The sequence below is a fragment of the Sceloporus undulatus genome, chromosome 4, assembly GCF_019175285.1.
Source record: "Sceloporus undulatus isolate JIND9_A2432 ecotype Alabama chromosome 4, SceUnd_v1.1, whole genome shotgun sequence".
NCBI classification, from domain to species: Eukaryota; Metazoa; Chordata; class Lepidosauria; order Squamata; family Phrynosomatidae; genus Sceloporus; species Sceloporus undulatus.
The window spans coordinates 56,183,129-56,195,238 of NC_056525.1; the positions used below are offsets into that span (position 1 = coordinate 56,183,129).

The following is a 12,110-nucleotide window of genomic DNA, read 5'->3' on the forward strand; positions in this document are numbered from 1 at the left end:
GCAGCCTCAGGATAGAAACCAAGAAGATCCCATGCGATTCCATGGTAGCATTTTCATATAAAATAAGAAGTGCTCACTTCCAAGGCAGAAATATGACCAGCCCTTCCTGTGTCCAAACTATGGGGCCTACATTCCCATGCTCAAAGCTTCTCCTGTCGAGGCAATTTGTTTAATTGGTGAAAAGCAGAAGCATTCGCTATACGTTCCGTTCCAGTCTTAACTGGACACTACTTAGCGAATTCACACAGCAGATCAGGGTCTTAAGCTTCACCTTTCTTCTTATCTACACCAAGAGCAGACAGCCTGGAGATGGTCAGTTGTTTCTGTGGAAGCAACGAAGCATAGCGTTCAGATGAAGAGTTCCCACTTCACTTAAAAAATTCACACTTCTTCCGGGAATTCCCTTCCACAACACGCATAACTTTTATGCAAGAACTATTAGCAGCTTTCACACTGAGAGATAATAATAATATAATAATAATTTGTTTATTATATACCGCTAGCCAAAGATCATAGCAGGGACGCAGTAGCTAATTAGCAGTAAGCTAATTGGCCCCCAACAGTCTGGGGACTCAGTGTTAGCGACCTCGGCACTCGCAACCTGTGATTTTGATGATGGCTGCCAGTACTGTACAGCAAGTTAACCACTGTCCACCAGGGCCTCCAGATGGCCAACGGTAATGCCCGACAGGAATATCCAGGTCATGCCGAATCAAATATCGAATTACTATTACTTACAAAATGCTAACTGCGGAGTACTAATTAAGCGAGTGAATGATCAGCACAAAGAAACGTTCGTAGTGTAACCAACTGTGTTTAAAATGAATTCATTTCCACCATAGCCCATCTTTAGATCCAAAATCATATGTGAGTTTCTGCATCAACATGGGAATTTTAGAAGTGTAACAGCTGTAGAAGTCACACTCCAATGGTTGGTGGACTCCAATTTTTTTCATAGTGGGAGGCAGAATATAAATAATGATGATGACAATGACGGTGATGATGGTACTAGTGGTGATGGCTTCTTGAGTCCTGAAAGGGATAGATCTGCATGTGAAATCTAGGATAGGAAGTGAGGGAGAAGAGGAAAAATCTAGACAAGAGGTAAATATTTAATTATATGCTTAAAATAATATTATTATATAAAATTGCATTGAATAGGTTATTCAAGGGGTACCGTGACATCAAAACATACCAAGCACTGAGTCAGTTGGAGTGGCAAATCTTTCATTTCAAAGAAATTTAAAAGGAATATGAAGATGTTCAGTATTCATTGGGACCTATAAATACAAACAGTTTCAAATAAAGAAGATCTTTTCTCTTAAAGCTAAAGACTTTTAAAATAAAAACAATCTAACAAAGTGAAAGAAAATGTGAAAGAAAAAGGGAAAAAATCAAAAGGCAGTTCCATCATAATTCTCTCCTGTTTCAATTCCATGAGAAATAGCTCTTTCCTATTTCTATAGATATAAGTGTAATTGCACAGAATTACTCATAAGTGTAACTTGTTAGATGTTCCAGCACACTTTATTTATCTATCTCATACCCCAGAAAGATGACAGATAAGATTACACCAATATGTTTTGAAAAGCACAGGAAAGGCATGTTGGTCTCATGAAAATAACCTATTAAAGTAATTATCACTGTTTAATAGTGGGTAGTAGTTTACTACTCAGACAGTAGAACTAATACTAGTGTCTGAGTGGTAAAGCATATAAAATTATTGCTGGATGAATTTAGGGATGACACATTAATTTTTGTTCATAAAGTTCTCTTACGGTAATAAGATCTGCATTTCATAAATACAGCAATTGCAGCAGCCAGAAGTATAACGCCAACCACAACTCCTTTAAGAAAAAAAGGAAAGAAACTCAGTGAAATGCTGCAGTAATGCAGAACAAGGTAAAAGTAACAGATTTACGCTTCAGGAAAAGCCCAAAGTTTAAACGCAACTTTCCAATACAGTAGGTCCAAGCTAAACTGGGTTGGTTGGAGTGGGGGAGCAGAATCAAGTCATATAACAATTTAAACATAAAACACAAAGACATCTAAAATTGGCAGGAAGGGAATCATCCATTTGCTCAGGACATATACCAAAGAAGCAAACAGGCAGATAATTGACTCCAGTATTGAGTACTGTACCTCATGTAGCTGAACACTTTCTCCAATTTTCTGATTCTGAATTTAACATCAGATATATGTTCCCTTCATAGCAGAGACAGGAATCCTTCCACTGACAACCATCCTTCGAATAGGAAGGATGAAGGTTATGAATATATTTTGTTCTATGTTCAATAAGCCATATCAGGTTTAAACTCCTTAATATGCCCACATCCACACTGCAGAAATAATCCAGTTCAATACTGTTGAAATGTTATGAAATTCTAGGATTGGTAGTTTTGTGAGAAATTTAGCTGTCCCTGTCAGAGACAGCTCTGGTGTCACCACAAACTACAAATCTCAGGATCCCATAGCATGGAGCCATAGCAGTTAAAGCGGGCTCAAATTGATTATTTCTGTAGTGTGGACATATCCTAATTTACTAACTTCTTTACTAATCCAAGCAATATTTTCAATACACATGGTAAAATAAGTTGCTATCCAGCTTTTTAAAGGCATAGTAAAACCACTCAAGTGAATTAGCTAAGGTACAGTGAATATGGATACAGCCATATCTTGAGCAGGAAATTTAGCATTCTTTTTAAAATCAGAAGCCTGTCTGCAGTATAAGGAAAATCTATATTGGATGCAACTATTTGCATCTTCCCAGAGTCAAATTAGATGTCAGTGCAAATAGTGTGGTGATCCACAGCTTGTCTCTCACAGTTGGAGCCTACCTGCACTCCAAGAACACTTGCCCAAAACATGCATCATTTCAGCAGTTCTTTAGCAATTTGTGCAGTAGTTATACTGCAAAGTGGAGACTGACAAAGGGCACAGAACATTAAATGTTCTATGTTTGCTTCCATTAAATATTAAAGAACAAGAGCAAAAGCTGTATATTGCTCTTGCATCATCTTACCCTGTAATTACTTACCAACAACAATTCCTGTAGTCTTCCTGGTTCCTAAAATGAATGAAAAAAAATGGTTCCAGCCACATGGAGCACCAGATAAAGAGTCTCTCTTTTTCTAAATCAAGCAGAAGAATGGCTTTCTTGCTATTAAACATATGTAAAATGAGAATTCAGATGTACTTCCAAACCCAATATGTAGTTCATTTAAAAGATTATGATGATTAGCCATATAGGAGCCAGCCTGGTGTAGTAGTTTGAGCATTGTACTATGACTCTGGAGATCAGAGTTTGGATCCAGGCTCAGCCATGGAAACCCATTAGGCCATGGGACCCACACTAGCTTGGCAATGGAAACCATACTATCTCAGCCTCAGAGGGTGGCAATGGAAAATCCACTCTGAAGAAAATTGCCAAGAAATGCCAATGTTGCCTTGAGTCCAAAACAACTTGAAGGCACATGGTATAAAAAACATAAAACCTCTTCTGCACTGTTCCCCACTCCCTCTGACATTCTGGAACCATTTTAGAAATTTCCCTTTTGATAATAGAAAAAGGTCAACTGACACAGCATAGGTTAATTTTTATATAAAGTCAACATGCATGTGCATCTTGAGAAAGGCATGCTCATCTGGAAAGATGTTCCTCGATGCATTGAAAGGCCCAGAAAACTATTAGGGATGCATCTACATGCATTAATGGACTCAGAAAATATTAGCAATTCAGGTCAATACAATATCAGCACTCCAAGCCCTATTGGGACATACCCCAGGAAAGTAGGCATAGGGCTACAGTCTAAAATATATTGTGAAAATTAATTTATAGAAGCCAAATTGAAGTCTAGCCCTGCACTGGGACCTCTATGGATTAAGAGCAAGCCAACCATAATTTTTTATCCAGATAAGTTTTTCACATGTGCCAAATTTAATGGTACATGGAAGTCTCAGGACAAATAATGAAAATCAGAACACTAAATGCTCCCTTCAGTGTCCCCTCTGCCCTATTTATTAGAAGGGTGAAGATTAATCCAGAAAGAAGGTTGTTTGGCACCACGACTTTTTAGCTTTACCTGATTTTGTTTTAGGAGCTGTTCTACCTGGACTCTGGGTAGACCCTGTATAAGACAGAGAGTTTTATAAAATTTTACAATTAAAATTGTATTAAACTATTACAATATTGTTTTATATTATACAGTATAATTAGTATATTATCATATTATAAATAATATAATAATATTGTTATATTATTTATAATATAATAATATACTAATTATGCTATATTGATATATTAATTATAATATATTAATATATGGCAATATAAATTAAAAAGATATCTCTATTTGTGCAGAAAATGAGGCGGGGGAGTAGATGAAGAATGGAGTACCACAGCCAAAAAGGAAGTGGAGGAAGAGAGCTTTATGGAGAAAAAGCAGAATGACAGTATCACACTAGGCTAGAGACACATGAAGAAGTGGAGAGGGAATACAGTAGGGAAAGCAGTAGTCAGGAAGACATGCTGAAAAGTAAGTAAGAGCTTAAGAAAGAATGGGGTGTGGCAAAAAAACTGGGTAGAGGATACTGGAGAAGGGCAGATGTGAGCAGCATTTGTTTACCAGTTTCAGGACTAGTAGTGCTCTTCTTAGAGGTTGGCCTTATAGTTGGCCCTGTTTGCCCTGCATAACAAGAAACAAATATTAATGTTCATATGTTGGTGACTAATGCATTGATGACCTCTCTCAATAGCTTAGGAGCCAAATAATTTTTATGATAGTTTTTTGTGAGTTTTTTGGGCTATGTGGCCATTTTCTATAAGAGTTTATTCCTGATGTTTCTCCAGCATATGTGGCTGGCATCTTCAGAGAATGCCAGCCACTGATGTTGGCGAAACATCAGGAATAAACTCTTATAGAACATGGCCACATAGCCCAAAAAACCCATAAAAAATATGGATGCCAGCCATGAAAGCCTTCGACTTCACAATTTTTATGATATTTGTGAGAGGCTGATACAAACTATGGTAGTTTTTCTTAGTAGAGTGCCAGTCACAAACATCTGTGTCCAAAACAGTGAGTGTGATACTGAGGTTCACTCTGAGCGCCAAATTAGAAGCTAATTATTTCCATCATAAAGCAGAACAAAATGCCAATTTAATCAACCTCTCATTCAGTTTTTAAAAAATGCACATCTACAGGCAACACATACCTTCAAGTCCTAAGGAAATGCCTCATGATATCCCTTCTCCCAAAATGCCGCTGGATCCCATTTGAAGCCAAGAGGCATTCTACAGAAAGGAAGGAACGATGGTGGGGATGCTAGCAGACTTAGTTAAAAATTAAGAGTGCAATCCCAACAGATCAAGATGTCCAAAAAGACAGTAGGCCAGCTGAAGTAGTGATGAATATAAATCCCTTGCAGCCTAAGAATGATGGATGTTACTCAGTCAGGACTTGCCCTCAACAGAGATGATAATAAATCCATGAATATAAATTATATTAATGTTTTTCAAAGGTAAGAAAACACTTAAGCCAGAATGTAAAGTATCTTTTCTCTCAATAAAACTTACTGTGAGTTTGGAAACATTTTCTGGGGAACAATATGGGGAAGGCTGTGTGTTTTTGAAGTTTATTGAATGTCATGTTGACCCAGGCATGGGATGGGATCTGGCTGGAACAGATTAAAACTGAATTTACCATATGCAAAATTGCTGGTGTGCTGCCGCTTGACCATCCCTCATCCTGCTCTGGTGGCCAATTTTGATACTATGGAAGCTGCCAGAGCACTGCTGGAGGATGGGTGATGGTCAGGAGGCAGCGCAACAGCAATTTTGTGTGTGAGAAAAATCAGTTTTAACCTGTTACAGCCCGATCCTGTCTTGTGCCTGGGACGGTGTAAAAAGTACATGCGGTAAACTCCTTCCTTCGCTGCATTGTTTCTCCTGTCACTGCCTCCTCTGTTATCTTTTCTATCAGATGGCATCTATGGTAGTGAGTGCTATATAGCAGAGAACTGGACAGGGAAACAGGAGGAAACAGAGGAAGCTGCTTTGTGTAACAAAGGCATACACAGGAAAGATAGATCTACCTGTGCAGAATGATGGAATCACACAAGCCTAGAGACACATGGAGAAGTGGAGAACACAGAAGAAGGAAAAGGGAAAGCAGTAGTGAGGAAGACATGCTGAAAAATGAGTAAAAGCTTAAGAAAGAGTGGGGAGTAGGAACAAACTGGATACAGGATACTGGAGAAGGGCAGAAGTGAGCAGCATTTGTTTACCAGTTTTAGGACTAATGGTGATCTTCTTAGAGGTTGGCCTTATGGTTGGCCCTGTTGGCCCTGCATAACAAGAAACAAGTATTGACTTTCATATGCTGGTGACTAATGCATTAATGATCTCTCTCAATATCCTAGGAGTCAAATAATTTATGTGATATTTGTGAGAGACTGATACAAATTAGTTTTCCTTAGTAGAACACTTCTAAAGTCTTCTTTTCTCCAAGCTGAATATACGCCAGCTCCCTATGTCTTTCCTTATGAGACATGGTTTCTAGACCTTTTCTCTGAACATGTTCCAGCTTGTCACTATCATTCTGGTGCCCAGAACTGGATACAGTATTCCAGGTGAGAACTGATCAAAGCTGAATACTATCACTTCCCTTGATCTGGGCACTATTCTGTTGTTGATGGAGCCTAGAATTATGCTGGCTTTTTTTGGCTATTGCATCACACTGTTGGCCAATGTTTAGCTAGTGGTCTACTAAGACCCTTACATCCATTACACATGTGCTGCTTTCAAGCCAGGTATTACTCATCCTATATTTGGACATTTCATTTTTCATGCCCAGATGTAGTATCTTACATTTGTCCCTGATGAAATTCATTGTATTAATTTTGGCCCAGTTCTCAAATTCTTTTAAAGTTATTTTTTAAAATCTTATTTCTGTCTTCTGGGGCAGCTATCCTCTCTACTATGGTGTTATCTGCAAATCTGATGATCATCTCTATTCCATCATTCAAATAATTTATAAAGGAGCTGAACAATATTGGACCCAAAAAGGAACCTTGTGGCACCCCACTTGTTACATCTCTCCACAACAAAAGGGAACCATTGGTGACTCCTCTTTGGGTTGGCCATAAGATACCCATGCATTGATAATCTCAGCTTTTGATTTCCTGCATTTCACTCTTTTGAACTGCACTTAGGCTGGTTTGGAAGCTGTTGCAACTGCTGAATGCAATAGCTGAGCAGCTCACTAGAATGGCCTACTATGAACATATTACACCAGTAGCAACCACATTTCAGTGATCAAGGCATGCACTCATGGTAGTATCATTCCATTTCATGTTAGAAACATACCTTTTTAAAGAGGTATTTCCTGTTTGTACTGGTAACATAATGTTGACCAATCTAGCAGTAGTGTACTTATCATTAATTGTTCTGTTTAACTCAAACATGAAAGCCTGTGACATTACTTTAAATTTCAGTAAGTTTTATATAAAAATCAGCAAAGTGTAACTCTAGGGCTAGCAGTGGCCCCTCAAACTTGTTTTGTTCAAATCTTGGGTCAAATCTAAGTCAGAAATGCCACTCTTCTTAGCACCAGTATTGTGGTTAGAGCTCAGGACCACATGAGAAAAGCTTATAAAACTTGCCCCCCATGCCAGCTTTAACTAGTTTTTTGAAAGAGACTCTTACGTTGACATTCTGGAGGTTTTGATTGCCATTCAACTCCATCTCCCTTCAGCACACACTGGATAGAAGACAATCCAATTAATCTGTACCTGGAGAAATAGAAAGCATGGAATGTAAGAGAAGGTGTTCTTACCTTATTTTTCTATAGCTCCTTTAAAATCCTAGATTTATTTTATTAAGAAATGAATGGATTAGGAATTTTAAGGCTTTTGTTTATGGATGGATTAAATGCAAATATGTAAGAGTTTGTGTGTCCAATTTTTGCAAGATTTACTTGACCCTATATTAAAATGTTGGTGTGTGTAGATTTACCTGGAGTTTAAGACACTTCACTTAAACTCTTATTTAAAAAAACATTAAATAGTAAAATCAAGGATTGCTTTTAGGAATTAATATTTAGAAAAAAATATTTTCAAGCTGTGGCTGGTTGAATCTGTGGATGGAGAGGGTCAACTGTAAAACATTTCTCCGTCACAGGAGAATCTTCTTAACCTTTCTTAATTTTCCTGCCTTCACTCACTAGTCTACTGCAAGCAGAAAACCAGGGATCAATGGTGGCATTGTCAAACCTTTCCTACAAAGTGGGTTTTTAAAAAGTTGTCAGACCATGGATTCCTCCCCCCCCCCGGTTCTCTATCAATCTATATTAATTTCAGTGGTTCTATTATAGTCTTGATTAAATCCAGATCTAATCCAGACATTTTACAACATAATTATTTTTAAAAAAACAGTGCTTAGCCAATACACACCCTTCCTCACAGATGAAATTTACTTTTGCCAAATACAAGAGATCAGTTAGAATAACAGCTTCACCATTTTCTGGTTTTCCTGGATCCCCACATGATTTTCCTATCAAAAACAACATTGAGAAGAAGCATGCAGAAGTTATAAGTATAATGCATTAATAAGCAAAGAATCTAATCTAATTTACTCAGCCCTGGCCCAGATTCAAAGAGCCACAAGGAAAAATTAGGCTCTTCTTCCCTTCTCATGAACCAGTGCCCTAAAATGTTAGGTAAGGCGGGTTACACACCGCCATTTAGAATGCGCTCTGCGCGTCCTAGGGTTAGGAAGGGGTGTGCTAGGGTTAGGAAGGTTCTCACCTTCCTAACTGCCCCTTTCCCTAGGACGTAGAGAGCGTGTATTAAATGGCAGCGCCCATCCACATGGGCGCTGCCATATTTACGTCTTGGATGCACAGCATCCAGACGTGCATGCAGCAGAAGTGATGTCGCGAGTGCACCTCGCACCTCACGGCGCCACTTCCAGGGGCCAAAAAGCAGCGCCATTTCGGCGCTCCTTTTTAGCTGCGCCGGGAAGCCTCGCGGTCTGGCCGCTGGGGCTTCTTGGCGTAGCTAATGGAGCCGGCGCCAGACCGCCCGCTTTTGGGCGGTCTGTAACGCGCCATAGTTGCCCTTAAAACTGAAAGGAATTTCTTCCTTCCTTTTCTTTTTTTAAAACAACAATCTAGACAGAATATTCACAGACCAATCACTTTTGTCCTTTTTGTTGTAATTAATAAAGAGCTGAATGCATTTATGTTCTCAAAAATTAAGGACCTCAAGTACAATTTCTGACCTTTTTTTTCTTTTTGGTTTGTTTGTTTTGTTTTTGTCCTGATGTTTCATGAGATTAGTTTTGGGTGTTGGTGTTCCTTTGGCAATGTATACCATATTCAAAAACAAAAAAGCTATTTGGATCAATATTGTCAGAATATTTGTCAATTTCATTTATTTGGACATTTTAACCGGTGGTCTTGCCTCAATCTGAGATGCTTGGACAGTTCATAGCAGAATTATCTGAGTTATCCATGCCATAATATTTCCACTTTCTGTAAGCTCATTTGATGGAACTGAAGCTTGTCATATTTTGTACACACTATGAGAAGGCATGATTCACTCGAAAAGACATTAATTTGCTTGGAAAGGTGGAGGGCAGTAGAAAGAGGGGCAAACCACATGCCAGATGGATAGACACAATCATGGAGGTCACAGGCATGAATCTACAGGACTTGTCCAGAGCAGTAGAGGACAGGGGGCCCTGGAAATGTATCATCCACAGGGTCACCATGAGTGGGGGCTGACTCAAGGGCAGTTAACAACAACAAAGTATATGGGTATACTTTCTGTATAGGAGTATGAAAGCTGGACAGTGAAGAAAGCTAACAGGAAGAAAATCAACTCATTTGAAATGGAAGATGGAGGAGAGTTCTATAGATACCATGGACTGCTAAGAAAGACAAATGAATGGATCTTAGAGCAAATTAGGCTTGAACTCTCACTAGAAGCCAAGTTGACTACACTGAGGGTGAAACAACCTGACTTGTCAGAAAAAAACTATGATGTTCAGAAGGCAGTAGGAAAAGAGAAAGCCCACACTACAGGCAGATTGATTCAACCAAGCCTAAGTCTACAAGACCAGAACAAGGCAGTTGATTATTGGGGTCCTTGGAGACCTCTCATTCATAAGTTCACTATGTCAAAGTTGACTTGATGGCTAACAATAACAACAAAATATGATCACAAAAAGATACAAGCAGAATAGATTATGCCAACTAAATGAAAAGGAAATAAAAACTTATTGTATCTCTGTGCCTAAATCACTTATATTCCTCAAAAATACAATCTCTACAGAGTTTATCAAAATAATCTATCTACTGAGCATCATACCCTTTTGAAGTCAATTGCAAGCTGAAATGCTGTGGTAATCTTGAAGGTAATTTAGAGAATAAAATACTGACCTTTACAAAAAACTGGTAGCACTGTCCAGGTGTAATTCTCAAGGCAAGTAATAACAGAATTGATTCCAGGGATGGTGTCATAACCTGGGCGACAAACATATGCCACTCTGGTCTTTGCAGTATAATAAGATTTAAACTCTCCAGCCTTTACTTTAGCAAATCTGAACCTTGGTGGCCTACTGCAGACGCCTGGCAACAAAAGGAGACAGAAGACATAACAGACTCTGCTAACAAAGACTATAAAAGAAAGACTTCACGTTTTATATGATGCACTGACATTACGAATGCCATATCCCACCAGCAGCCGGGACTGTCCCGTTTTTTATGGTTCTGGGACAGTCCCGTCCGGTTGCCGCCAATTCCAGGGTTTTGGCCCAGCCCCTTGCCCGGCCCCGCTCATATGGCCATCGTCACGGCCACTAATGCAGTGGCTGGTCATCCTCCTCCTCCTCCACCTTCACGCAGCTGCACACAGGGCTAAAAAGAGGAGCTCGTCCCCTTGAGGCTGGCTGACCAATGGCAGAACAGTGGGGGCGGGGCTGTTTCCAGCCCTAGTCTGCCATTGGCCAGCCTCAAGGAGGAGGCAAAGCTTGTGAGGAGGAGGAGGAGGCGGTGGAGGACAGAGAGTAGGCCTATGGGTCAGGGGGAGGGGAAAGGGCCCTTTTCTGGTGCCACATGGCGCTGAGGAGGAGGTGGAGGTGGGTGGCCATTTTCTAAGTGTCCCCCCCCCAAAGTGTGCTTTTGGTGTATTTTTTGTGCTTTTAATGCTAACAAGTTTTCCTTGTTTTGACAATGGTGATGATAATGACATTGATATCAGCAAGCCTCTGAGGCATGGCCAATGTAAGTTGCTCTGATTTTTACAAACTCATGAGCAGTGAAGAAAAATCAAAGTACCTTGACCAAGTACACACTTCTGAGAAGTACAGTTGGGGTATGAAACCTGAAACCGAGGGCAAATCCACTTCTTCTTAAACCACATTGACATGTTAAATATGCATAGCCATGTTAAACCATGTTCAGTGTTAAACCTAAAGGGTTTGGTTATGCAATAAGCCTCTGAAATATGCAAGAGGCCATGTTAAATAATACTATGTTAAATGCCCAAATATGCTGTTGTGTGTGTTTTGGAATGGGGGGGGGGTGTTTGGCCAGAAAGGGAAGTACAGTGGTGCCTTGGGTTACGAATTTAATTCGTTCCCCGGCCGCTTTCGTAACCCGAAAAGCCTTCGTAAGCCGAAATACCATAGGCGCTAATGGGGAAAAAGCCGCGGCTCCATTTAAAATAGCGCCGGAGTTTTTTCGTAACCCGAAAAAACTTTCGTAACCCGAAACAATAATTCCCTATGGGATTTTTTCGTATCCCGAAAAATTCGTAACCTGGGTATTTCGTATCCCGAGGTACCACTGTACATTTCTGCCATCTGTCTAGGAATAATGCCAAAATGGCCTCCATTTTGAGCATGCCTAAGAAACATGTGTTTATATTAATGATTTTTAAAATTATTAATATTTTTTAGTTGTTCATGTGTCCTACATTTGGGGCAAAATTTGTCCTACATTTGTCACATTTGTCCTGGTTTGGAGGTTGACAGTTATGGCAACCCTAACTGGCACACACTGGCAGTATTAGCCACACTTTCAACTCAGGCTACAAACTAATCAAAA

General features: G+C 39.5%; 1 protein-coding gene across 1 annotated transcript in view; it reads right to left on the reverse strand.

Moving 5' to 3' along the window:
- Positions 1-804: 804 nt before the first annotated feature.
- The window catches only part of LOC121928963 (complement decay-accelerating factor-like), a 17,804-nt gene continuing 6,498 nt past the window's right edge, over positions 805-12,110 (reverse strand). The window contains exons 2-10 of the mRNA XM_042464292.1: positions 10,443-10,631; positions 8,452-8,551; positions 7,706-7,791; positions 6,286-6,345; positions 4,626-4,685; positions 4,083-4,127; positions 3,038-3,067; positions 1,779-1,847; positions 805-1,280 (exon numbers count right to left, since the gene is read on the reverse strand). Of these exons, the coding sequence (XP_042320226.1) occupies positions 1,264-1,280; positions 1,779-1,847; positions 3,038-3,067; positions 4,083-4,127; positions 4,626-4,685; positions 6,286-6,345; positions 7,706-7,791; positions 8,452-8,551; positions 10,443-10,631 (656 nt within the window). The 3' untranslated portion in view covers positions 805-1,263. The remainder of the gene's footprint in view (positions 1,281-1,778; positions 1,848-3,037; positions 3,068-4,082; positions 4,128-4,625; positions 4,686-6,285; positions 6,346-7,705; positions 7,792-8,451; positions 8,552-10,442; positions 10,632-12,110) is intronic.